The sequence below is a fragment of the Salminus brasiliensis genome, chromosome 5 (assembly GCF_030463535.1).
Source record: "Salminus brasiliensis chromosome 5, fSalBra1.hap2, whole genome shotgun sequence".
In the NCBI taxonomy this organism is placed as follows: domain Eukaryota; kingdom Metazoa; phylum Chordata; class Actinopteri; order Characiformes; family Bryconidae; genus Salminus; species Salminus brasiliensis.
Genome location: NC_132882.1, coordinates 10,307,034 through 10,331,699, shown reverse-complemented (window position 1 = coordinate 10,331,699; position 24,666 = coordinate 10,307,034). Strand labels below are relative to the sequence as shown.

The window sequence follows — 24,666 nt, the reverse complement described above, 5'->3', positions numbered from 1 at the left end:
GAGCGAGAGAGTAAGAGTGAGAGAGAGTAAGAGTGAGAGAGATGGTTGTGTTCTCTTATGTTTTGGTCTTATGGAGCTCATTCCACTTGATTGGGCAGTCTGAGCCTGCAGCGTGCCAATGGCCTTCTGCCTGTGTGGGCCAGACAGCAAGCCCACCTGCTGTCCACACAACCACCCCCCGCATGCATGCGTACACACACACACACACACACACACACACACACACACTTGTACAAATGCAGACAATCAAGCAGCCTTCAGCAGAACCAGAACACACTAATAGACAGTAACAGCCAAAGCTATCTGTGCAACACACAGCCTCCAACAGTCTTTAATCTCCATAAAACACTGGTGTTTCTGGCAGTGCCGGGCGGTACGGATAAAATTAAATATAACAACGTTTCCCAATTAGAACAGAGTATTGGATGATATTTACATTTGCATTAATAAAGCTAATGAGCTCCCTAACTTCCTTTACACTGGTTCTCCATGTTCAAAGAGCGTCTTACAAACCTGATAGCTTCTTTTGACTGAACAGTTATGTTTCTTGTATAATTATACCAAAGAGAGCTGTACATTTTATTTTACAAACAACTATTAATTAATTAATTTATTAATAAATGTATTTATTTGACAGCCTTAATGCCAGTATAGATGGCATGTGATATGATATTTTTTATTTGGATCATTCTTTATATTCTTTGATATTCTTTGATTCCCGGGCTCGGCAAGCTGCCACTGTTGGGCCCTTGAGCAAGACCCTTTACCCTCTCTGCTCCCCGGGCGCTGGAGTTGGCTGCCCACCGCTCTGGGTGTGTGTGTACTCACTGCCCCTAACACATGTGTGTGTGTGAGTGTTCACTACCAGATGGGTTAAATGCGGAGGACACATTTCGCTGTACAGTGTACAGTGACAAATACGTGCACCTTTACCTTTACCTTAACCTTAAATACTACTGAAAGGGTATTACCACCAAAAATATGCACCAAAATCACATTTAATTTACATATACATACATATATACATACATACATACATCCATGTCTATGCATTTTTTTTTGCATATTTCTGAACACCATACCCCCAATCCCCCATAACAGTCACTACAGCAACAGTTTGGAATTCTTTAAAGGTATAACACTTGTTTATGTTGTAGCCATGGAAACAAAGACTGGGAAGCATGTCAGGCATGAAAGAAGAGTGAGCTTTTTATGTCTGGAAAAGTGAGTAATTTATCATGCATTCCTCCTGATCATGGACTGGATTTATTCAGAATCATTGCCATTCATATTATTCCAGCAATATTATATATATATATATATATATATATATATATATATATATATATATATATAAAGAAATGATACATTTCCACATCATTTATACATATTTAATGTGATCCATGACCTAGGGATGGACGGTCATTACCAATACAAAGTTATTTATATGTATTTAAAGTGTGTGTCATATACTAGCTTATGGTCATTTCTTTTCTTGAAAAACTGTCGTGACGGTCGTGAAAGGTTTTTAGTTTCACCCTCAGTATCTTTTTAACTGTTTAGAAATACAAGTTAATTGAGGTCTAGAGAAGTTAAAGATGGAGAAGCAAGGGACCCTTTGGAATGACCTGGATTTCTGTACTATGCCACTTGGCAAATTAAAATAAAGTATTTTGATAATATATATATATATAAGGTCAGTATTGGCCAACATTAGGTCTTCACTTTAAAGCATGTAAACACTGTCTCGACATAACTAAAGCCAAATTAAGATAGTAAAGAGAGCCCCCACCTGAAGAATCACCCTAACACACTTGTACAGCGTATGTCAGCCATGCAACAGCATCCGTGAAGCAGAATGGGTTATGGGCCTCGCTCAAGGATCAAACGGTGGCAGCTTAGCAGCTGGGTATCAAACCCACAACCCTGTAATCAATAAACCAGTGCTCCAACTGAGCCACCACTGTCCATCATCCAGCACTTACTTCTACTTTGTCAGTCCTTTATTCCAGCGGTTTGACCCTTTTAGCCGTTGAAGAGAAAAAGAACATTCAGATTCTCTAAGTGACTCCACGACATCTGCCACCAGCATTACCTATGACATCTCTTGCTCTCTCTATCTCTCTCCGTTGCTCTCTCTCTTTTTCTTGCTCTCTCTCTTTCTGTCCCTGGAGGATTAAAATGAAGAAAGAAAGAAACTTTGGCTCATCTTTCATGCTTAGAGGACAAAGCCTGACTGCTGGCAGGCAACTCTTCTGTTTTCATCAGGACAATTAAGCGTTAGACAAGGCGCTCGATTCAGGAACAAAACCCAGGAGCATTCACCCTCTGTCTTTTCCCTTGCTCTTTTTTCCTGCTTTTAGATAAAAGCTGAAAAACAAATGACTGAGCATTTTCTCTGCTCAATGCTGCTAAAGCCAGTTGCTCGGCCGCCACAAAGACTGACAGCTTTGTCACTTCACAGACCTCGCAACCACCATTGCTCCGTTTCACTAAGATGTGTATAATGGATTTCTTACGCACTGACGTCAGTGTACATTAAAGTGGGCTGTTTAAAGAATGACCAACGCAGGTGTAGTTCATGATTGTAAGGAAAAAGAGCTTTTTAAACCATGCTATTTCAACTCAAGGTGAACTGGCTATTGGAGCACTTTCCTCAAGGCCAGAAATGAGCTGTTTAATACTGACTGCAAGCCCCCACACACTCATGAATACAAATATGCCACTATGGACCACATGGACATGAATTCTTTCTCCAACAATAAATAAATAACTAAAATAAATAAATAATACCCTCATATCTGCATATCTGTGTATAACACAAACACTACAGCCAACTTAGTTGATCCTTATTAGCATCACGGTTAGGATTCTGAGTAGAAGCTTTTTTTATGGTTAGGATATACACAGACCAGCCATAACATTAGCACCACTGAGAGGTGAAGTGAAAGACATTGATTAGCTTCCTCTACAGTGGCATCTGTCAAGCGAGAAGGTATATTAGCCAACAGTCAGTTCCTGAAGGTGTTAAAAGTAGGAAAAATAACAAAGCCTAAGAATATGAGACAAAAAGTGATGGTTAAATGACTGGATCAGAGCATCTTCAAAACATCAGGCATGTCTTCTGGGTTTCTGCCTGGTATGCAGTCTGGTCAGTACCTACCAAAAATGCTCTAAGAAAGGACAACAGATGAACTGGCGACAGGGTCATTTGCACCTAGGGCTCATTAATGTGATCCATGGAGGCCCCACCTCACAACTTACAGGACTCCAAGGATCTGCTACTAGCATATTGGTGCCAGACACCAGAGGTCTGGATCTACTCCCTACTCAGGATCCAGTCACAATTTCTGTATTTTATAAACAAGCCATCGGCCAAGAATTGCCATATATACACACTAAACCCTAGGTCTAATATTCAGTTTTAAGTCTTAATACATAAAACATTAGGACTTATTTGGTAACCACTTTGATTAGCACAATCTGTGACATGCCACAGGGTTCAGTTTTGGGGTGTATGAAGCTGATGCTAATTATCGCAGCAATAAAGCATGGCTAACACTGACTTTATCCATCAGTCCCCATTTGACTGCTGTGGAGATTTACTTAGAGAGTGTGTGTCTTAGCAACTTTTCTTAGCCCACCTGTGTGTGTGTGTGTGTGTGTGTGTGTGTGTGTGTGTGTGTGTGTGGCCCCAACCCTCCATGTTCAAGCGCCGAGTGGAGGAGACAGAATGGGCCCATCTCTAATTCACAACCACTGAAGGCTGATTAAAATTGGAGCAGAGTGTGACGCTTTAAAAGGTAGCGGATGTAAGCTGGACACAGTGACCTCCTCGTCACTCTGCTCCTCACTCAGCTCTGACGAGGAGTGAGAGTGTGTGTGTGTGTGTGTGTGTGTGTAAGAGAGAGAGAGAGAGAGAGAGAGAGAGAGAGAGAGAGAGAGAGAGAAAGGACTAACAGGCCTGATGAAAATACAGAATTCAGAAGATCAACTGTCTAATATGCTCTTGGACCTCTGAAGGTATCTTGTGGTCTGCAGCACCAAGACATTATCAGCAGATCCTAGAGGTCCTGCAAGTTGTAAGGTGGTGCTGCCATTGATTGGAGATCTAGCACATTCAACAGACGCTCGACTAGACTGCAATCTGGGGGAATTTGCAGGACATGCCAACACCTTGATTATCAAGTCTTCATCATTTCCCTCAAACCATGCATAAAAATAATGTGTGCAGTGTGGAAGGTCTGCGGAAAAAGGTCATTGCCATCAGGAAATAAGCACTGCCATGAAGCACAGAACATGGTCAGCTGTTACAGTGTTTAGATAGAGAGCACAAGTTCAAATGATGTTCAAATAAATGCCTTGATCCAGGGTTTCCCAGAGGAACATTCCTCCTGTAAACATAATTAAATATGACTATGAATTGTGCCAAAGTAGCCTTTCTGTCAGTTCAGAATAGACAGGACAGCCTTCACTACTCTTAATGAGCCTTAGGGGCCACTCCACAGGTACACAAGAAAGGCAGACAAGAGGGGAAAAGGTAAGGGTTGCCAATACTTTGCAAAGAGAAGTACAAGCAGGCAGGTAAATACAGTGTATATACAGTATATTCAGAGTACAATGAGACAAAGCTAACAGTTAATATTCCTGCGATTAAGCGTGGGAACTGTTCACCATTGGACAGCTGAGTACGGTTGGTGTGGTGCAATCTAAGGGGTGTTAATGGGGAAATGACATTATTACAGGTTGGCTGGGAGCAACTGGAAGCATGACAGCCAGGATGTTTGAATATTTTATAGTCAATATGGGTGGAGTACCAATTACTGCCTATAGACAGTAGTAGCTGGGAAAGCCGGGTAAATATCATAAATCATCATCTGCAGCTCCTCTTATGCTACACACCTGAGCTTTAAATGTGATGTGTGACATTTGATGTGGGTCTTGTGTGCATTTGAAATAGTCGGGGCAGATAAGGCTGAAGATTTAAGTGGGTCATGTTTTGAAACCGTGGTTTTTATTGTATTGTACACTGGGATTTTCATATTTGCCATATGTTTTGTACCCACCCAGGGAACGCAGATGGCATTTCTCACCTGAGATTAAAGTATTTTAGGAAAAAACAAACACGATAAGAATAAGGTTTTTACAAGATTGTGTTGCGGTGGGATACAGTGAATGTAGCAGATTGTGAGCTACTTGGCAATACTGAAAGGACAGCAGACTGAAAGGACAGTGAAGAAGGCACTGAAAGGTGTTTGAACATATCTAAAGGGTCTTCACTAGAAAGGAGAGGGTGTTATTGAAGGTCTATTACATAGTATGAGGAGGAAGGGGTATCTGTGTCTGATAATGTGGATGTGATCAGTGTCTCTGAGTGTGAAGCAGAGAATGACTTTCCCAACATTTTCCAAATATCTTTAATATCCTTCTCTCTCACACACACATACACACAGTCTGATCACAGCCATACTCAAACATATTAGAAAAATACAGGTGCAGAAAATCTCTTATTCAAACAGAAATCTATAAATCGGTCTCTCTCCATCTCTCTCTCTCACACACACACACAGGCCTAAACACCCCGCAGGTGTAAATGACCCAGATGCTTCACTGCTTGCTCTCCTCATACTCAACCTGTGTCCATTACACACTCATTACCCAGAGAGGCCTGAGGCACACATGTACACACACGCACGCGCACACACACACACACACACACACACACACACACACACACACACACACACGTTGCCTGCGCATATTCCACACATCACTGCATCATTGTTTAACAAATCTATTTGTCACACATCATTAATGATAAGTTCAGTCAAACCATCTGCAGAATAATCAAACACATCCATTCACTGCATTCCTCAATCACAGCTAAATCCGACCTGTCTCACTCTCTCACACACACACACACACACACACACACACACACACACACACACACACACACACACACACACTTCCCACGTTCATGAAATGTCATATGGCAATTTCTCAACTCACTGCAGTCTGATACAGGTGTTCAAATGCACACTGAGCTTGCATGATCTTCATTGAGAGACACTTCCATTAGAATCACAGTCACAGAGAGGTATAAAGGTATAAAGAGGTATAAAGTTTTTCAGCACTGTAGAGAAGTATTGCCAATGGAATAGGACTCTCTGGAGCAGATAAATATATAACTATTGGTACCATTGGTCCCATAAAGCCCCCCAGCCTTGAGCTGTTGAGCAGTGGAACTATTTATCTGGAATGGAGGTTTGTACTCCATCCAATACTTCTGAGATGTGTTGGGGATGAAGTGAGGTGGCAATCATCCAACATCCTGACCTCAGTAGTTGCTCTTGTCACAATCAAAACCTCACAGCACTACTCCAGAATCTAGCAGAAAGCCTTCTTTCCTGGATAGTAGAGTATTACTCCAAAAACTCGTTATAAAATTTTTAAATTAATTACCATATTTTTTAGAAGAAACAATGAATGTGCATACCCAATACTTTTGTCCACTTAGTATGTGTTAACGTGTGGAAAAGTGATTAGTCATCTTTACTCTGGTATACATAAATAAACTTCACAAAGCAGCAGTCAGGCTGGAACCCTCCTTAGAACTTCAGTGTGTACGGGTGGGGCTAACCTACTGTAGGCCAGCAGGTATATATATATATATATATATATATATATATATATATATATATATATATACACACACACACACATACACACACACACCTATACAAACAAACACACACGTGCATCTTAAACAAAAAGAGAATAAGTACTGTGGTCTGTCTGTCTGTGGACCACTGCCCCACAGTGAGGAAATGGCTCTGGTGTGGTATGACGCAGCCCTCTGAGTGTGTTTTGTGTCAGCTTGGCCGTGTGCAGCAGAATGTGAGCGGGGTGGTGGGTGGCAGCGTGGAGGGGGCTATAAATCTCACTGCCAGAATAATAACAACTCACACAACCAAATAATGAAACACTAGATAAACGCCTCATGATAAACAAAGAAAGGAGCTAATTGCTTTCATTCCACTTCAAAGGCCTTGTCTGTCTCGCATTATGTGCGCATGTGTGTGTGTGTGTGTGCGCGTGTGTGTGTGTGTAATCTAAGGCTCAGCTCATAGGCCTGTGACAGTGTGATGTTTTAATTAACCCACCAAGACATGCATATTTGTATTCTTTGTTCTGATGTCATTTAACCCTCCCATCAAGTTCTTCACAAGGAGAGAAAGAGAAAATAGCGAGAGCAAGTGAGAGCGAGAGGAAGAGCATGTGAGAATGCACAGGAGCGCGAGAGAATGAGTGAGAGCGTGAGAAAGACGAAGAGTTTACATCAAAACCAACGCTTCACTCTCCAAGGTGCTGAAGTGCTACAAATGGCTCTTGAGTAGGAACTTAGGTACCATGATTGACACTTTTTTTTCACCTTTTAAATGCTAAACAAACCATCTATTGATATAACAGCTTTCCAAACTTACCTATCTGTCATGGAAACATGGTTCTTTAGGAATCTAGAAGTGGCTCTTCTTTAGCATTGCTCAAAGAAACCATTTGAATCACCTTAATTTTGAGAATGTAGGTTTTGATAGGGCTCCCACAAACCTAAACCCTTCTACGAAGCTTTAATTAGAAATTCTGAATAAATATCTTCTCATCTGCAGCTTGAAACAGCGTGATGAAGAGTCTCCCACTTAAAACAGTAATTTTACAGTGTATGAAACGCTTACTAAAGGCAGTGAGAAGACAGAGCCATCGGCTTAATGAGGCAGCTTATTCAGAACCAATAAAACAGGCCAGCGCATTACGCCAATGGAATTAAGAGGCAATTAAAGGCCTGTGAGGAATCAGCAGAGGCACATCGAATAGAGGCTCGTCACTGAAGTGGGTAAGGGGGGCCGACTCTAAAATCAAACTGTAAAAAGATAATAGCAGATTAAACTGTAGATGAAATTAAAAACATAATCAGTCATAAACACGAGGAAAAGCAGAGAGGACGGCATCAGGGTATGCAAATCAGCCTCAGCCTGAATTTAAAGAGTGGCGCCATTTGCCTCAGTGAGGGGAGGGGGAGAGAGAGAGAGGCAAAAAATAAAGAGAGTGAGAGAGAGGTGAGGGAGAGGGGCGGGGCAAAAAAGAAACTGAGCGAGACAGATGAGGGCAAAGAAGAAAGCAAAAAAGAAAGGTAAAAATTAGAAAGTGGAAGCAGCAAGAGAGAGGGGCGAGGGAGATATAGAGAGGGTCAAAAAGAGAGAGAGAGAGAGAGAGGGGGCGACAGAGATGCAACAATGAAAAAGAAAAAGAAAGAGAGAGAGACCACAAGAGAGCAAGAGGGAGAGAGAGAGCATGCATGAGATACGCATAAGAGAGGGAGAGGGGCGAGAGAGATAGAAAGAGAGGGGGAAGGAAAGAGAAAGAGAGCAGGAGAGAGAGAGTAAGAAAGAGGGAGCGAGGGAGAGTGTGTGTGAGAGAGAGAGTGAGCGCTGGTGAAAGGGGGAGGATTTCAGGCTCAGCAGTAACACAGTATGGCTGAAATGAATTACACTGTCAAGTTGAGTCCAGGCTTTGACTGACTGATCCTCCAGCTCGAGCCACAAGCAGCAGCCCCCATCTCCAGCCACCCAGAGCCTTTTCCACGCAACAGAACCCCCCCTAATGATGATGCACGAGGCTGGAGGCCATGCTGTTGGATGGTGGGGGTCAAGGGGACTGAGTCTCTCACTGCACAAAACACAACTGGGATTTTACCAGTTGACAATAGGTCTGATTTTTGTCTCTGTTACTGTGGATCCTGAGGACATCAACATCTCTGATAACTATTAGATGAGATTCCAATTATTTAAGAAACTATACAAACTCTAGATCAATTGTGCAATTCAAATGTCATTTTTCTGTGCACATTTTAGCAAAATGGTAGGACCTCTGTTCAGCCATTTACTGATTTTATTATTGCCCCCAGATTCAAACACTCACAAGGTGGCAAGGTGGCAAAAGAACAGTGATTTTCTGGAGTCATGGCATTTCACCGTGCAGGAATACCTGCAAACAAGGAGCCGTTCTCCTAGGAGAAGGCTTTCAGTCATGTAGGTAATAAGTCGAAGCAGTCACATGAGAAATTAACCAATCACGGAACCTCACACACAGTGTCAGGAGCTGAGAGCTTCCACACCTGCAGAGGCACCGCACCAGAGCCAGCTTGAAGTGAACCCCAGACCATTTTCTAGTGCTCTAGACCACTCCCAGGCTCGAAAACAGCTTTCACTCCTAATCAAAACTCGCCCAACTCGCGAAACCTGGGTCCGGAAAACATCACTAGAAGTTGGTATTACCATGTTGGTAATAAAGATTTGTGAGAGTTAAGAAATTGGTGAAAAAAGTAAAGGTGACATCAGACCTTCAAAAGGTTCTTCAGACGCATACATTTCTATTACAAACATATAATATTCTTCATAGAACTGAAAGTGGTTCTTCTATGGAATCTTAAGAATCTCTATTTCTCAAAGCCTAGAACCACGTGGGAGGGATTTGTGGTTGTTTACCTATGGAACCTTAATTCAAGAACAATACACAATACAGATGTGAGGAAAAAAGGGAAGGCAGTGTTTTGAGGAAGGGAGGAGGGAGGGTTAGTGGAGGTGTGGGTTGAGTTGGAGGTTGGGGTGGGGTGTGAGAGGGTGAAAAGGATCCTGGCGGCTTGAGAAAATCGATTGTGAAAATTAATAAGTGAATTCCCTTCAGCGCGCTCGGTGCCTCCGACGACTCAATCTCCTCTTTCGCACCTCTCCTTTTTCATTCCGCTCTTTTTCAAACGCCGCCCACACACACCTCTAGACAGCTCCTCTGAAGGACTGGCGGGCCGAGAGAGAGCGTGCGAGTGTGTCGAGAGCGAGAAAGACGAACATTAGAGGAATTGAATGAGTCAAAAACCAGCCGAGTGTGGTGCTCGGCTCCAAGGTCAGACAAATTGTGGCCTATACTTCAGGAGTCTTGTCTCTGGATTTTTTTCCCCCGTTGTTCCCTGTCATTTTGTGTCGGTCATCTAAGCTCTACTGTCTCCTTGACTTCAAAGTGTTATCTTTGACTGGAATGTAACCGGAGCTTCACAGAACAAATCCTCAGTCAATGGAGACGCCACAGAACGCAAAAGCGGCCCTCCAGTCTGAAGTGTCGGCTGCGGACGTATGAGAGTGTGTTTGGAGAGTGTGACTGGTTGATCACGTTACCTGTTCCTGGCGTCCCAGCCAGCGGTCCACCATGGGGTGATTGGCACTGAGGGAAGAGCGGGCACTCTCTCTCGGGAACTGGTTGGCCCACGCTGCGGTGTCCCGGGGCAAACTGCGGTACAAGGCAGGTCCCTTCTCCTGCAGGAACATAATCACAAAAACAACAGCGTACATTAAACGTAACTTCCACAGTATTCCACCTGAACTTTGAACAGCCTTGCTAATACGGTAGCCGTACTCTACAAAACACACTATATGTCCATATTTTTGTGGACACCTCCTCTAATGAGTGCATTCATTAATTTTAAGTTGCACCCTTGGCTGACACAGATGTGCAAATGAGCATACACATGCAGCTTTTGTAATCCCTGCAGAGAAGTATTGCCCATAGATTGGGACTCTCTAGAGCATCACACGTAATGTCTGGCGTGGGCTAAAGGGGTATAAAGCCCCCCAGCACTGAGCTATGGAGCAGTGGAACCGAGATCTCTGGCATGATGTTTGTTGCTCCATCCAGTACTTTTGGGATGAGGCGGGGTGGTGATCATCTAACATCCTGACCTCACTAATGGTTTTGTTGCTGAATGCAATCAAATCCTCACAGCAATGCTCCATAATCTAGTAAAAAGCTGTCCCTGGACAGTAAAGACAGTTACTCCAACAAAAGCAGGACAGACTATTTTTTATACCCTTGATTTCAGAAGAAGCAATGAATAAGCAGGTGTCCCAATAATTCTGTCCATGTAGTGCATCATACATACTGTTCCTTGCATATTTCAGTTTACAGTGATTCTTTTAGTAAGGAGCTGCCATCCATTTTCACTACTAGGCTTCAATTCAGTGTCTGCAAGATGTGCTCATTTTGATTGTATCAACTTAAACTGTAAATGAACAACCACTACTCTCATTGGCTGTCTCTGGAAAGGGGCTGAACTAATGTTTTAAGTGTAATCATATCAAACAAGTGTAAACAAACATTTATTTAAAGGACTTGGACTGAAGCTAGACATTCGCTTCTGTACCAAACCACACTTAAGGCCCTTAATATTATTATTATCATACATATTAATGACGTCTTTCACACCAAGTCTGAAACTGGCAGACAGCAGACTGAGTAATTATTATTTTTTTTAATTAGAGCCTGCTCTATCGTCTGTGTTGTATGGATGTATTAAAATCAGGCTGACCAATCAGAGCTCTGTTGTCCCGGTTGCAGAGCAAACAAATGAGCAGGAGAACCAGGTGGCAGCAGAACAGTTCATCTGGTTCGTAGCAGAACATAAAAGCTTATATAATGAGCAGCAACAAGCTGACCATAAACACACAGAGTTTAAGTAAATATATGGTGGAGCAGAGCTGAAAGGCTGAATGGTGAGAAATTTACAGATACTTTACCAGTCTGTCTAGGTGCATTTTTGTCTGTTCACGTCCACAAAGAGCCTCGCTAAGGAGCACTCGTGTGGAATAGGGAAGTTAAAGAGAGCAGAAGTGGACAGGGAAGCAGAGCAAAAGAAAGAGTGCTAAATTGAGAGCTATGGAGTTTCTAGCTCCATTTACAGAATGCAGAAGGCAAAACACATATCGTATCTGGTGCTAAGATTCAACTACGCTAAGATTCAAATCACACTTTCCGTACTTGTGAATAGGCCTTTACGCTGTTCAGTTTGCATTAAAAGTATAAAAACCTCTATCAACAAGTTTAAAAGAATAAACACTGCGTACAGCAACGCCTCTCTGAACATCTGCTGAAATGACAGACAGTTGCCACACTCGGGCTGTTAGCAGAAATATTAAGAAAGGCAGGTTAAGGAAGCTTATTTTGGACCCTAGCCCAGCAATGACACATTCATTCCACTGAGGTCTCATTTCTTTCCACACTAATTAGAGGCTCCATTACAAGCTACTAATTCACACTGTGGCGAATGCCTGACTACAGTGTTACAACCGCATATTCAGGTTGAAGGTGAAATCCTACACCCTGCAGCACGGGAGCTGAGAATCTAATCTCCATTTGCGGCCTTTATAAAGCAAACAGACGCAAAGCAGGTTAGTTTCACACACCAGGGGTTCGGCCTAGAAAGGCCGCAGAGCAGAGCAGCTTGTGGCTGCAGATACCATCACACAGAAAACAAAAAAAGGCTCCAGTTATAGAATCAGCCAATCCATAGTGGATAACATACTATAACATAATTCCTGTTTCGAGTAAATCATATGATAATCTAGAAGGTGGAATTGCATGATGGATCAGGTGACGAGGAGCACATGCCACAGGTTAGGACCAAATAAGCTTGTTGAGTAAAGTATAGATAAGAAGGCAAAACTGTAGGAATCTGAATTAATTACATAGGTGGGAAAGCACTGAGAAAAAGGACAGTCGGAAGGAGGGAGTGGGGATTTCCAAACACAGTAAAGTCATCACAGAGAGTTTATAAAGCCAGCCTTATAAATCAAGACTTCCTGTAGGTGTCTCACAGGTGTTCCCACACTCACATGCAAAGGTTTGGGCTGCCCTGTTGAGTAATGAGTAATTTTATTAATTCTTCATTCTTTTGTTATTGGATTATTTTAGAATTACTAGACTTTAAGCTTAACTCATGGGTGTCTAGTGTTATTTATAGTGATCATGCAAAACCTGGTTTGGTAAATCAGTGCTTAATGATGGTAAATTGGGTGAGCTGGTGAGCTCACAAGATCTTCTTGTTAATTTTTACTGTATTTACATTAATATCTCCATCTGTTCTACAAGCAGAAGCACTTTTTAAGAGATAACTGTGTAAATGTCTAGCAACATAAGTAGAATTGCAAGCATGGTGGTGTTGTCTTCTTGTTGGATGCCTGGCAGACCTGTACACTGTACCTGTCCATGACAATTCCAAAAGATACCTTGTCGAATAAAGGTCATCTGTATTTTGAAACACAGCCCTTTTTCATACTCAAACTCAGGGCCTTACAAGGTTAAAATTACTGCTTATCTTCAGGTTTTGTGTTGCTCAAATACTCAAACAGCATTTTAAGTATTAGGACCTGCACATTCAAGAAACCTCAGTGTAAACAGCGTGTGACGTTCTCAGCATGGACAGTCAACATCTCGTTTACTTCTGAGTAACATACAATATTAAATATGATACATACATACATACATATTAAAATGATTTGTTTTGCAGCAAAAGGTTCCACACAGGGCTGGAAAAGGGTTCAAAGCACTCAAAATGAACCATCTACAAAAAACGTTTAGCATTCTCACCCAAGAATTCAACTGATAAAACTAAATTCGGTCAAAAGCGTTCCAATGTGCAGGTGTAATGTAGACACTGCTCCAGCTTGTGTTCTTACTTTCCTATTTAATTAACAGTAAATGCACAGGTAAGTGCATTTTCCCGGGGCCTACAAGTACAGATTGATAAAGCTATAGAGCCAAGAAACCAAGGCCATATTTATTCATGTGGTCACAAGCTTTTTGGAAGTAAAAAACACTAAAGATACCTTTTAAAACACAGAACACCCAGGTGTTTTCCCATACATAAAAATTACGAGATCTCAGGAATAAGTGTTTTTAAAGATAAACAAGAGGATAAACTGTGTTGGCAGAAGACTAATGTAGCCTGCTGTAAAATCTATTTTGGAAAACATTGAGATCATTGAACATTATAGACAATGTGTCATCGTGATCATACATTAAAAAAAAATTGTATCTCTATTTTTGATATTTTTCACTTTTTGATATAAGGTGAATCTGACAGTGGTTCCTTTCAATGTGTCAATTTGATGATAAATTGTTTTGAAATCATTCACATTCACTTTCTTTGCTTCTGTAAAATTGCCAATTTAAAGATATTCAAATCTGGACAGGCTAAACACACACAGCACAACACACACAGCTAGCTTACTGGCGGACATGAGCAAGTCAAGAATAGATTTCTTTTAGAGTACTCTAAAAGATACAGTATGTTATAAAATGTTCCTTTCTGAGAATAGATGAAGGTGATGAAGGTACTGTATATATCCAGAAATGTCCATAGAGGTTACAGTACATCACACAGGTACAGTAATAAAGCAGGGGGCTGTAGACTTTAAGAGTGTATTAAGACTGCCATACATTCTTGCTGCAAAGGGAATAGAAGGTCACAGTTTTATTCCATCAAAATATAACACAGCTCTGTCTAGCATCGCCGCAAAAATCCACCCAGGCGGTATTGTGGGACTATCTAACTACAAACAGACCTTCTGTTCACCTCAAGCCTTTGACACTTCACCCCAAAAGCAACAACAGAAGCAGAATAATAAAAGATCATCTGCTGCAAACTAAAAAAAGGTAAAAATAACAGCTTAATTCTTCAGCTCGAATGAGAGCATGCTGTTGGATTATAGAGGCCGTGACAAGCGGAGTGCTTTTAAACAGGATTACTAGCGAATGCTGCGAGACGTGCTAATCTCATCGCGGGCTGCCGTGTCACATTCGGAGCACACTATCCTCCGCCCTCACATACTCTCTTTCATTTGGACTGTCGCCATTTTCAATGCGCTGAAGAGTTGTCATCGCACAGAGTGGAGGGCCACTCTGAGAGAATAATTAGCCTCTTTTTTCACTGGTTGCCATGGGGTGGTTGGGGGTGGCGGTCAGGAGACGGAGAGAGAGAGAGGGAGCGTCTCTGTGATTCATTAGAAGCCAAAGGCACTGACCTCACTTCTGGGGCTAACAACAAAGAAAAACGTTAGCCCGACAAAGGAGTGCTCTACATTCCACACAGCACACACAATCATATTAGCTACCCCCATAAAGGAAAGGACAATAAGAGGGGTGGCACCATCATTTCCAAACCAATCAGCTTCTAAACCAGGCCTGTCTGCATGAGGAAAAGCTGTAGATATATGTGTTATATATATGGATATATATATATTATAGATATATGTGTGTATGTGCGTAATATTTATATATGTAATATTTTCAGACAATAAATTACATATCACACACACACACACACACAGCAAAAAACATAACTTCTGGCCCTGAAGTGTATCACAATTAAATGTTAAATAAAAGACCCCCATATACAATGTATGGATCCAAAAGGTGTGGATGTTTAACAAATGAAGTAAATAACCTATTCATTAAGGTTCCAAAAATGGGCATTTACTAAGCAATGGACCTCATTCGTTTGTTCCAATTCCATCTATTAATACATATCTGATACCTCTTATGAGATAGTGAAGAAGAAACGGTAACCTTACAGTATAAGAATAAAACCTTCTTAGCCTTCAATGAAGGATTTAATTTCAAGTCATTTTAGAGCATTTCTATTATAACGCAATGTAAAGAATAGCTGTCAGATTTACATTATTTCAGTGCCAATGACGATATGTCTCAGTCAGAACTTGGTTAACACCTGGATGGTTGTATAGTTGAACAACCCCAGTAGTTTCTGATTTTTGAACTATCCTGGTTTTGGGTTTTGAGGAGTCTAACCTTATGATCCTGGCTGTTGGTTCCACTGGCGCCGCTTGGTTTGACGAAGCCTGGAGTTGTAGACCAGCGGGACGGGTTCTTCCGAGAAGGCTCATTTGGTTGGAGTTGAGACTCGGTTAGGGCCACCAGAGCAGGATCACTGCTGCGCCTCACATGCAGGGGCATGTCTGAGAGAGGAAAAAACACATACAATAACAATAAAGAATTAGTTTTGACATAATCACAGCATGTGTGGTTACCTGCCTGGGTGTGTATATATATGTATCCACTAATAAACAGATAATCACTGATAGAACTTAATATGGCCATACCATTAGAGCTTCTTTGAGTTGAGCTGAGTTGAGACAGAGAGAGAAAGAGAGAGAGAGAGAGAGAGAGAGAGAGAGAGAGAGAGAGAGAGATAGAGAGCGAGAGAAGGAGACAGAGAAGATTAATACCATTCTTCTCCTGATATGTAGCTGTCTTGTGGCACAATAGGAGCCCTATTGAACAGAGTAGAGGAACACATCCACTACACAGCTGTGCTGATTTCACCCACAGCTCTTCAGCCCAGCTTCTTTGTTTCCCTGCAGATAGCCTATTACAGTCCTATATTCACACACAACAGCACACGGCAAAACAGTAGTACACTCCTGTCACACACACAAAGCTTGTCCCCCAACACTCAGCTGAACAGATCACAGCAAATAAGAGTGTTTAGCCAAGCTCTTTTGGACAAACAGACAGGACAGGAACATCCACCTTCGACTAAATGGGAGGACCAGTCTTAATATTCTCATTCTCATCCCTATCTTTCATACGCACCTGTCTGCTTCTTTAATTTACACCAAAGCTAAGTAATACTGTAATATGGTCTCCAATTAATAGTAAACTGCAGGTCTAATCAGCACATGACTTTTTTTTTTCCAAACAAACTCATCCACCCATCTTCTTATACACTTCTTCCTGGCTTGGGCCACAGTTGGTCCACAGACTACACGGAATCACAGCCCCTGGAGAGGGCATCAGTCCATCGCAGGTTACCACACACACCCATTTACTTACACTTAGGAGCAATTCAGCATAGCCAATTCGCCCATCATGTGTTTTTGGGAGGTGACCGGAGCACTCAGAGGAGACCCAAATTGAAACAGAGAGAGCAAACTAAACTCCTCATAGACAAAGACCAGAACAAGGATTGAACCCACAGCCCACATCCGCACTACTTGCTCCACCACTGCGCCACCAATTCCAACTGTATGATAATGCTAAATTAATAGATCCCACATGGGGTTTCCAACAGTAGGTTAGCTCTATACTAACGTATTTAGTCAGTATACCTTTTTTTTTGGTAGGGATATACCGATATAGGGTTACTGGGCCGTCAAAATAAGGTTTCTATAGGTTCTATGGTGAGCTTCTTGTCAAAAAGCATTGGTGCTTCTGATCTGAATTCTCAGTTCTGCCCTAAATGGTGTAAAATCATTGTGCTTAATGTAAATCATAGTATAGCATCTATATAGTTTCTTCTCCACACTCTGCACGCTGCTATGTGTATGTAACTTACGTATGTAAGAAACTGTAAGGTGACTGGAGCACCCAAGGGAGACGCACATGGACAGTTCACGTTTTTATTTCAAGCTTGAAGAAGCTGATACAGAGCTGCAACCACTGTTAACCATTTCTAATAACTGATTAAATCCTGGGAAGAGAAACACTCGTATTCACACTCAGTGACATTCCAATATAATGGGGGAAAGATGTGACCGTTTCTAAATGAAATGGTAGTTATTCAGTAGTACAAAGTGCATCTACTTTCCAAGAAATACTAAATGAGGGATCCACCACTTTTTTTCTGACTTTGTTGGACATTATTCCTAATTTTATACCAAGCAGACAACTTTCAGTCTGAAATGTCTGAATGAAATGTCTGAATGAAATTATTTAGCTAAGCAACATTGGCAACATTGTTAAATTTGATAGAATATACAACTGGATTTAACAGTTTAACAGTAGAGTATAAACTACACTGAAATTACACAAACTCAACATCGGCACAGGAGATCAACTGCACATGTTGGCTAAGGCAAGTTTCCGTCCTATTTAAAAGGTATCATTAGTTAATACCTCAGTCACACCATTCTTCAGAGCAAGAGCTGAGGCTGTCTTGCTACCCAAAATCAGAGCCTGTTTTCACAGAAGACTGACTAAAGCTCTACACACAAAGACCTACACTTATATTCTGAGACTGACTCAAAATGCTGGCCAAGATTACATAACCGCTTGCCTTTAACACTTAAGGTTGAGTCCATTGGCTGTTCTCAGCCAGGAGCATAAGGCACCGTGAACGCGTGTGAAGGCCCTCAGAGGCCATATGGATCTTGTTTATGACTAGTTTCATAAACCCCCACACGGCACACCCACAAATTATGCAAATATCACAGCAACCACCTGCCATCTTTCAACACTTACACCACTTAGCATATGTGCACGTTCCTGATTCCATCTGAGCTCAGAGCGCAGAGAGCAGCCACACCATACATAGGCATGATGCTCATATCCTTTACTGCTGTACTGACCCCATACGAGAGTCTTCTGAACACTAAGCTGACTAAGTGTGTGTGTGTGTGTGTGTGTGTGTGTGTGTGTGTGTGTGTGTAGCCCCGAAGCTGCCTAAAAAGTCACCACACCTGCACCATTAGACTAAAATTACTTCCAGAACTCAATAACGATCTTAAACACACTTTCCTCCTGCCAGTGATTAGTTCACGTCTAGTGCATGGCTCTGGTGACACCAGGCCTCAGAGGAATCTGAATTGTATAACTGTATCCCACAGGCTGGACTGGACTAAGTAATTAGGCTGCGAGGCCGAGTCGAAATGGCTCAACCCAAACACAGAGGGGAAAGGAAAAAAAGATCAAATTACAACTGCGTACACTGACCTCAGTAAATGTCATTATAAACCTGCTAATGCCAGACACATAATAATGAGGACTGGCATGCCCTGTACGTGAAACTGTAGATAATGGATTTGGTAACTAATGCGGCTCTGATGTGGGTTTTGGAGAACTGAAAATGGGGAAAGCAGACTCCACTGAGCGCTATAGTGAGTCAACAGCTGGACCGGTCAGGGTTGTGTCCACCAAACGTCAAACCTCTGTCTCTCTCTCATATATACACACATACACACACACACATACACACACACACATATGTATATATATATATAGTACACACATACACACACACACACACATACATATATATATATATATATATATATTAATATATATTACACACATACACACACACACACACACACATATATATATATATATATATATATATATATATATATATATATATATATATTACACACACACACACACACACACATATATACACATATACATCTATTTTGTTCCTCTCTGGACTGATACGCTACAATTGCAACAAGTACTTACAGTAGAAACAGGTAGGAAAGTGTCACGGTGTATAACCTGATTCATTTTCATGCAAAATATGGCAATGTTGCTCTTCTACATTAGTCAGTCTACATGCTTCTTTCACTTTCAATGCCAATTTCCGTTTCCCTACTGTAGGGGGAGCAAGAATTTCAATTCTCACATAATGCTGCTTGAATTTGTCCAATGGAATGTTGATGCATGCATGATGCGTGGTGTTTTCCACTATGTTAAAAATATATACTTCAATATATATACACTATACACCAACTAACAGGGGTACAGCAAAAATGTAGACCGCCTAGGCGCCCCTAAGGTGTAGCGGTTTGAGAACCACTTCCCTGGAGTACCTTACATGCATCATTGACTGCAAGAGCAAATATGGGGTGCCAAGAAATAGATGGTAATTATTGGCTGTAGTTTCAATGCACTGAACAAGTTAGTTAGTTAGTTAAAAGTAGTTAGTTAGGTCGAATGCTTATGAATAAAATATATGACATGAGTCACACAAATAGTGACTGGTTTATTCTTTTGCCAAAAATCATATTAATATAACCCATTTTACATTGTATGGGTTTGATAGCATATATATTCTCCCCCACTTACATATTCAGGGGCCCAGAAGATTCCCAAGGAAACCCTTAAATGTTCAGCAGATGTGCAGGAATCAGCTATGGATGAGAACTGAAAGAGATGCAGAGGGAGACACTCCTTCTTCCTCCTCGTCTTCCCTCTTTTTTTATCTCTCCAGGCCAGAAATAAGCAAACGTGCAGTTTATGGTGCTTCCACTACAGCTACCTTTGAACATTCAGTGAGAACAGGTGGCCATTCAGCTGGAGCACGCACTCACACTCTCACTGACTTTTGTTTAGAATCTCGTTTTTAAAGCAGATCAAAGTTCCTGAAGACGATCAAACCGCACACGTTCAACTGCAACATGTGGCATGAGTTGAGACTACTGCTGAGCATGTGTCCTCGTTCTGAGGGTTATCAAAAAGTAAAAAAAAAAAGTTTTGTCTGGGTCTATTTTGACTCCTTTGGTCATGGCATAACTCATTTTGGGACACTTGATACAAGTGGGGTTTTCCAGCACAATCATGGTATTAACTCCCATGTCAAATGGTCAGTTCCAGCAAAAATATGGCTGCTGGGTCAGTCAAAAAAAAAACCCAGCCGTAATGAGATTCTTCTGCTGCCTTGTGAAATACGCCAAGCATGAATGCAGGGACTTTCTCACAGACACTAATAAGCAAAAAGGGTCCAAAACGAAACACTAGAAACAATATTTGAAATGTGAACTTGACAGAGTTCGCTAGAACACTTGTGTGTCATTGTGGTCATATCAGAACCTCATAACTCATTTTTATCTTCTGTTCTGTTTTGTTTTATTGTTTTTGCAGCATTTAAAAGAGCCAGTTGTCCCTTTAAGAGGCAAGCAATATCAGGGAGAAGTCCAAAATTTAATTCTTTAAACCGTTGCTATCACACCAAAAAATTCAACTTCACAAGAGCAGGAAAAAACCTTCTTAACTTTCAATGGAAGTCAATGTTTTTTTGCTTTAAATCTGACACTCCCTTTAGAAGGGATGGGCCAATAGAAACACTGCAAAATGATTTCTATTGGCCCATCCATTCTGAAAGTAGTGTCAGATTTAAATTAGGTCAAAAAATGAAAAATGACAAAGGAAGATACATGATTATTGGGTGACCGTGATTAAATCTCCCAAAGGATATTATTTTAACAATTTCTCAATTTTTTTAAACATTTGTTTTGCACACAGACACTGTACAGACTCAATTATGATAACTGGACTATATACGAGTCTAAACAGAGGACACACACATGAACCCCAAATCCCCAACCCCCTCTCACTAGCTCTCTCCATCTCACTCTCGCTCCCTCATATAGGCTCCTAATGTGTGATCGGATTAGCTTTCCTTCGCTCCGAAATTGGCTTCTCCTGCGTTTAATAACCTGGACGACCACTTAAAGCTCCTGGCCCATCGATCTCAGGTGTGTTGGGGGACAGCCAGGGCCCCTAACGAGATGGAAGGGCAATTTTGCCCCCAGCGTGGGGGCTTAGGAAGTCTTCCCACCCCCCCACCCCCCCATACACCAGAGACAGGGTTCAACACACAGGAGAGCACCTCTCACAAAGCTCATATTTACATCACTAATCTACTGCCTCTGGCTCCAAGTGTGTGTGTGAGGGTGTGTGTGAGTTAGGGATTGGTGGGGGGATTAATCTGTAATTAACAGAAAGCACACAGATGTCTAGGAAAGATACATAGAAAAACTTCAAACTCCATTAGTTTCCGTTACGTAAAACAGATCCTGATGTAACCTTTCTTGAATGGAGAGCAGAAAGAAGAAGAGTCAAAACAAGACGATCCATATATGTAGCTTTATCTCCTGAACACTTCACAAAATAGACTTGATCAATTAATTGACTGGCTGACTGATTGATAGATTTTTAATGCAGAAAGGTTTACACCACAGCCTATGAGTGGGTTCTAGCACAAGGCAGGACACACAAACATAGCAGAAAAAACAATCCTCATTAGAGCTGAGCATGGTACTTATGCATGTCTGTTCACTATGAGCACTGCCATATACTGTCCAGTATTACACTGTGCACCACTTTACACTTTGCAATATTACACTGTGTGCAACTTACACTGTATACTGTTGGATTATGTCTACTGCCTTACAATGTCCAGAATATAGCACTGTGTATTGTAAGCTTCATATACTGTAGAACTTTAGAACTGTCCAGCATTGCACTATGTATACTGTCTCACACTGTCCAGTATTGTACTATACTATTTCATACTGTCCAGCATCGCACTAGGTATATTGTCTCATACTGTCCAGTATCATACTATACTGTCCAATATTGTGCAATGCCACCTCATACTGTCCAGTATTGTACTATACTGTCCAGTATTGTGCTATACCACCCTCATACTGTCCAGTATTGTACTATGTGTACTGCCTAATACTGTCCAGTGTGGCACTGTGTACTGCCTCGTACTGCCCAGTATTGCACTATGAATGTCTAATGCTCTCCAGTCTTGTACTATGTATACTATCTCATGTTGCCTATTACAGCACTTTGTGTACTACCTCATACTGCCCAGTATAGCACTATGCGTACTGCCTCATACTGCCCAGTCATGCACTCTGCGTACTGCCTCATACTTCCCAGTATAGCACTGTGCATACTGCTCCATACTGCCCAGTATAGCACTGTGCATACTGCTCCACACTGCCCAGTATAGCACTGTGCATACTGCTCCATACTGCCCAGTATAGCACTGTGCATACTGCTCCATACTGCCCAGTAAAGCACTGTGCATACTGCTCCATACTGCCCAGTCATGCACTCTGCCTCATACTGCCTCATACTGACCAGTATAGCACTGTGCAGCATTGTACTGTGTATACCAGCTTACTTTGTTCAGTATAGTAATCTGTACTACTTTGCAAAATCCAGTTCTGCACTAAGTGCACTGTGCCACACATGTCATCAGTGAGAACGCTATTTACACAACAATAATTAATATTCATAAGTAATTTAAATACAGCACATTTTCAACCCATGTTGCATAAGCTGCCTGTCAACAATCCAATGACAGAAGGCTCCAAAGTCTGTAATAGGCTCCTGCTGCTAAGATTTGGTTTTATCTGCATTTCCTATTAATCTCTGGACTATAAATGAACTCTGAATGTCATTATGGTAAAACTTTCCATCAGGCTGAACAGACACTAACAGCACACAGCCTTCGCCTGCCTTCTCCAGCACAGGTCACTCTAATACATTACCTACTGCCTCCAATCATTTAAATTGGCCAAGTGTCCATTTTGTCCTTGTGGCCAGTTACCTGCCAGAGGAAAGTGTCCCTGACTGTCTGCCAGCGGACCCTAAGGCAGCAGAATACAGATCAGGTTCGTCGAGCAGACGTGGACGAAAGTGATGAGTGGCACGGAAGCCAGCACGCTAATTCCATTTCACTCCATCACTCGCTTCTCTCTCGTTCCCTTTCTTCCTCTCTCGCGCCCCTCTTTCTTTATGCAAATAGGATGATTGGCTAAATCGGGTGCAATTTTATGGATTTTATGGATTCCGTACAATATCAGGAACATGACCTTGGTATTCTGATGGAAAAGAGTATTATGTGCTTCTTTTGGACCTGGTGAAGGCCTGGAAATTCGGAAGGCCGGAGGCCCTAATTGAAGTCGTTTGAATGAATAAAATATGAAATAATGTCCTTTTTCTTAAAGAGCTAAGTGTCAGTGCTGTGTCCATACTGATGTCTCTGGAGATTAAGGGAGGGGACCTCTTCAAAACCAAAGCCCAACCCGCATTTGCATTCGCCTCAAAAGGACAAAAGGTCCACCAAAGAGGAGTCGGTGGAACTTTTAAGTGTTGGGCAGTTGCATTCCACACAGGGGAGAGGAATGAAGAAGCGTCCAATAAAAGCAAAAGAATGGCCTGGTGCTGGCTGGATGGAAAAGGGAGTGGACAGAGGGGAGTTAATCAACACAGATAAATTTAGCAATGGTAGTGGATTAGCTGGAGCTGGAATGAGTCTATCACCATTACCGACAGCGGTCAACAAGAGTAGGGGTCATCTATTTCAGTCCTGGCGGGCAGGGAAATCTTGGGGCCCTAGGAGCAGAAATGATGACAACAGGCAAATTCAAAGAGGCTCATCTAAACATTATGAATATACTGTAATTACTATAGTGTCACTTCCAACTCCACTACTAAGTCAAACTCTACTTAAATATGGTCATGTGGTTAACAGTGGTCCAATAGTGGTCCTTTTCAACTGATGGATTGGGTAGTGCCTGATCAGTTATGCATAGAAATAAGATTTGATTGGTTTGCCCAGTATACTGAAATTAGCCAGTTCAGGCTGAGGCCTGTCTGCATGAGCACTGAAAGGCAATGAGATAAAGAAAGAGAGGGGGAGAAAGAGAGAGAGAGAGAGAGCAATTGAGAGAGACCCCTAGAGAGCAAGAGGTTCAAAAATAGACATGTGAGAAGGAGATGGAGAGAGTGAAAGAAAATGTGGGAAAGAGGGAGAAGGGGCAAAAAACAGGATGTGAGAGAAAGCGCGAGACAGAGTGAGAGACAGTATGAAAAGTGAGAGAGCGGGAGAGAGAGAGGGTGAGAGAGAAAACACAAGACACAGAGAGAACGAGGATGACACTTAGTCCACTGGACCATGCATGGGCTGGAACTGCTGTGAAAGGCTGCTAAAGCATCTTCCCTCAGCCAGACAGGCAGCAGGATGTAGTCTGTCCACTTTGCAACTAGCTATTAGGCTTCTCTCCCTGTTTAAACACACTGCTCAGGGAAACCACACCTCTCCACACATACCATGGCAAACACTTACCATGCACACTATATAGCTGTCAATATTAAGACTGCCCATCAAACATCTGAAGGCTTGTAGCTTTATGTCCTCGTTTCCCCATTTTTGCATTTTGGCCTAATTTCTACATAACTAAAGGACCA

At 41.8% G+C, this 24,666-nt stretch overlaps 1 protein-coding gene across 3 annotated transcripts in view; it reads right to left on the bottom strand.

Moving 5' to 3' along the window:
* pard3aa (par-3 family cell polarity regulator alpha, a) overlaps positions 1–24,666 on the bottom strand; it is a 536,573-nt gene that overhangs the window by 320,914 nt on the left and 190,993 nt on the right. For all 3 annotated transcript variants that reach the window (XM_072679366.1, XM_072679367.1, XM_072679368.1), the window contains exons 4-5: positions 15,694–15,860; positions 10,230–10,367 (exon numbers count right to left, since the gene is read on the bottom strand). In XM_072679366.1, the coding sequence (XP_072535467.1) occupies positions 10,230–10,367; positions 15,694–15,860 (305 nt within the window). The remainder of the gene's footprint in view (positions 1–10,229; positions 10,368–15,693; positions 15,861–24,666) is intronic.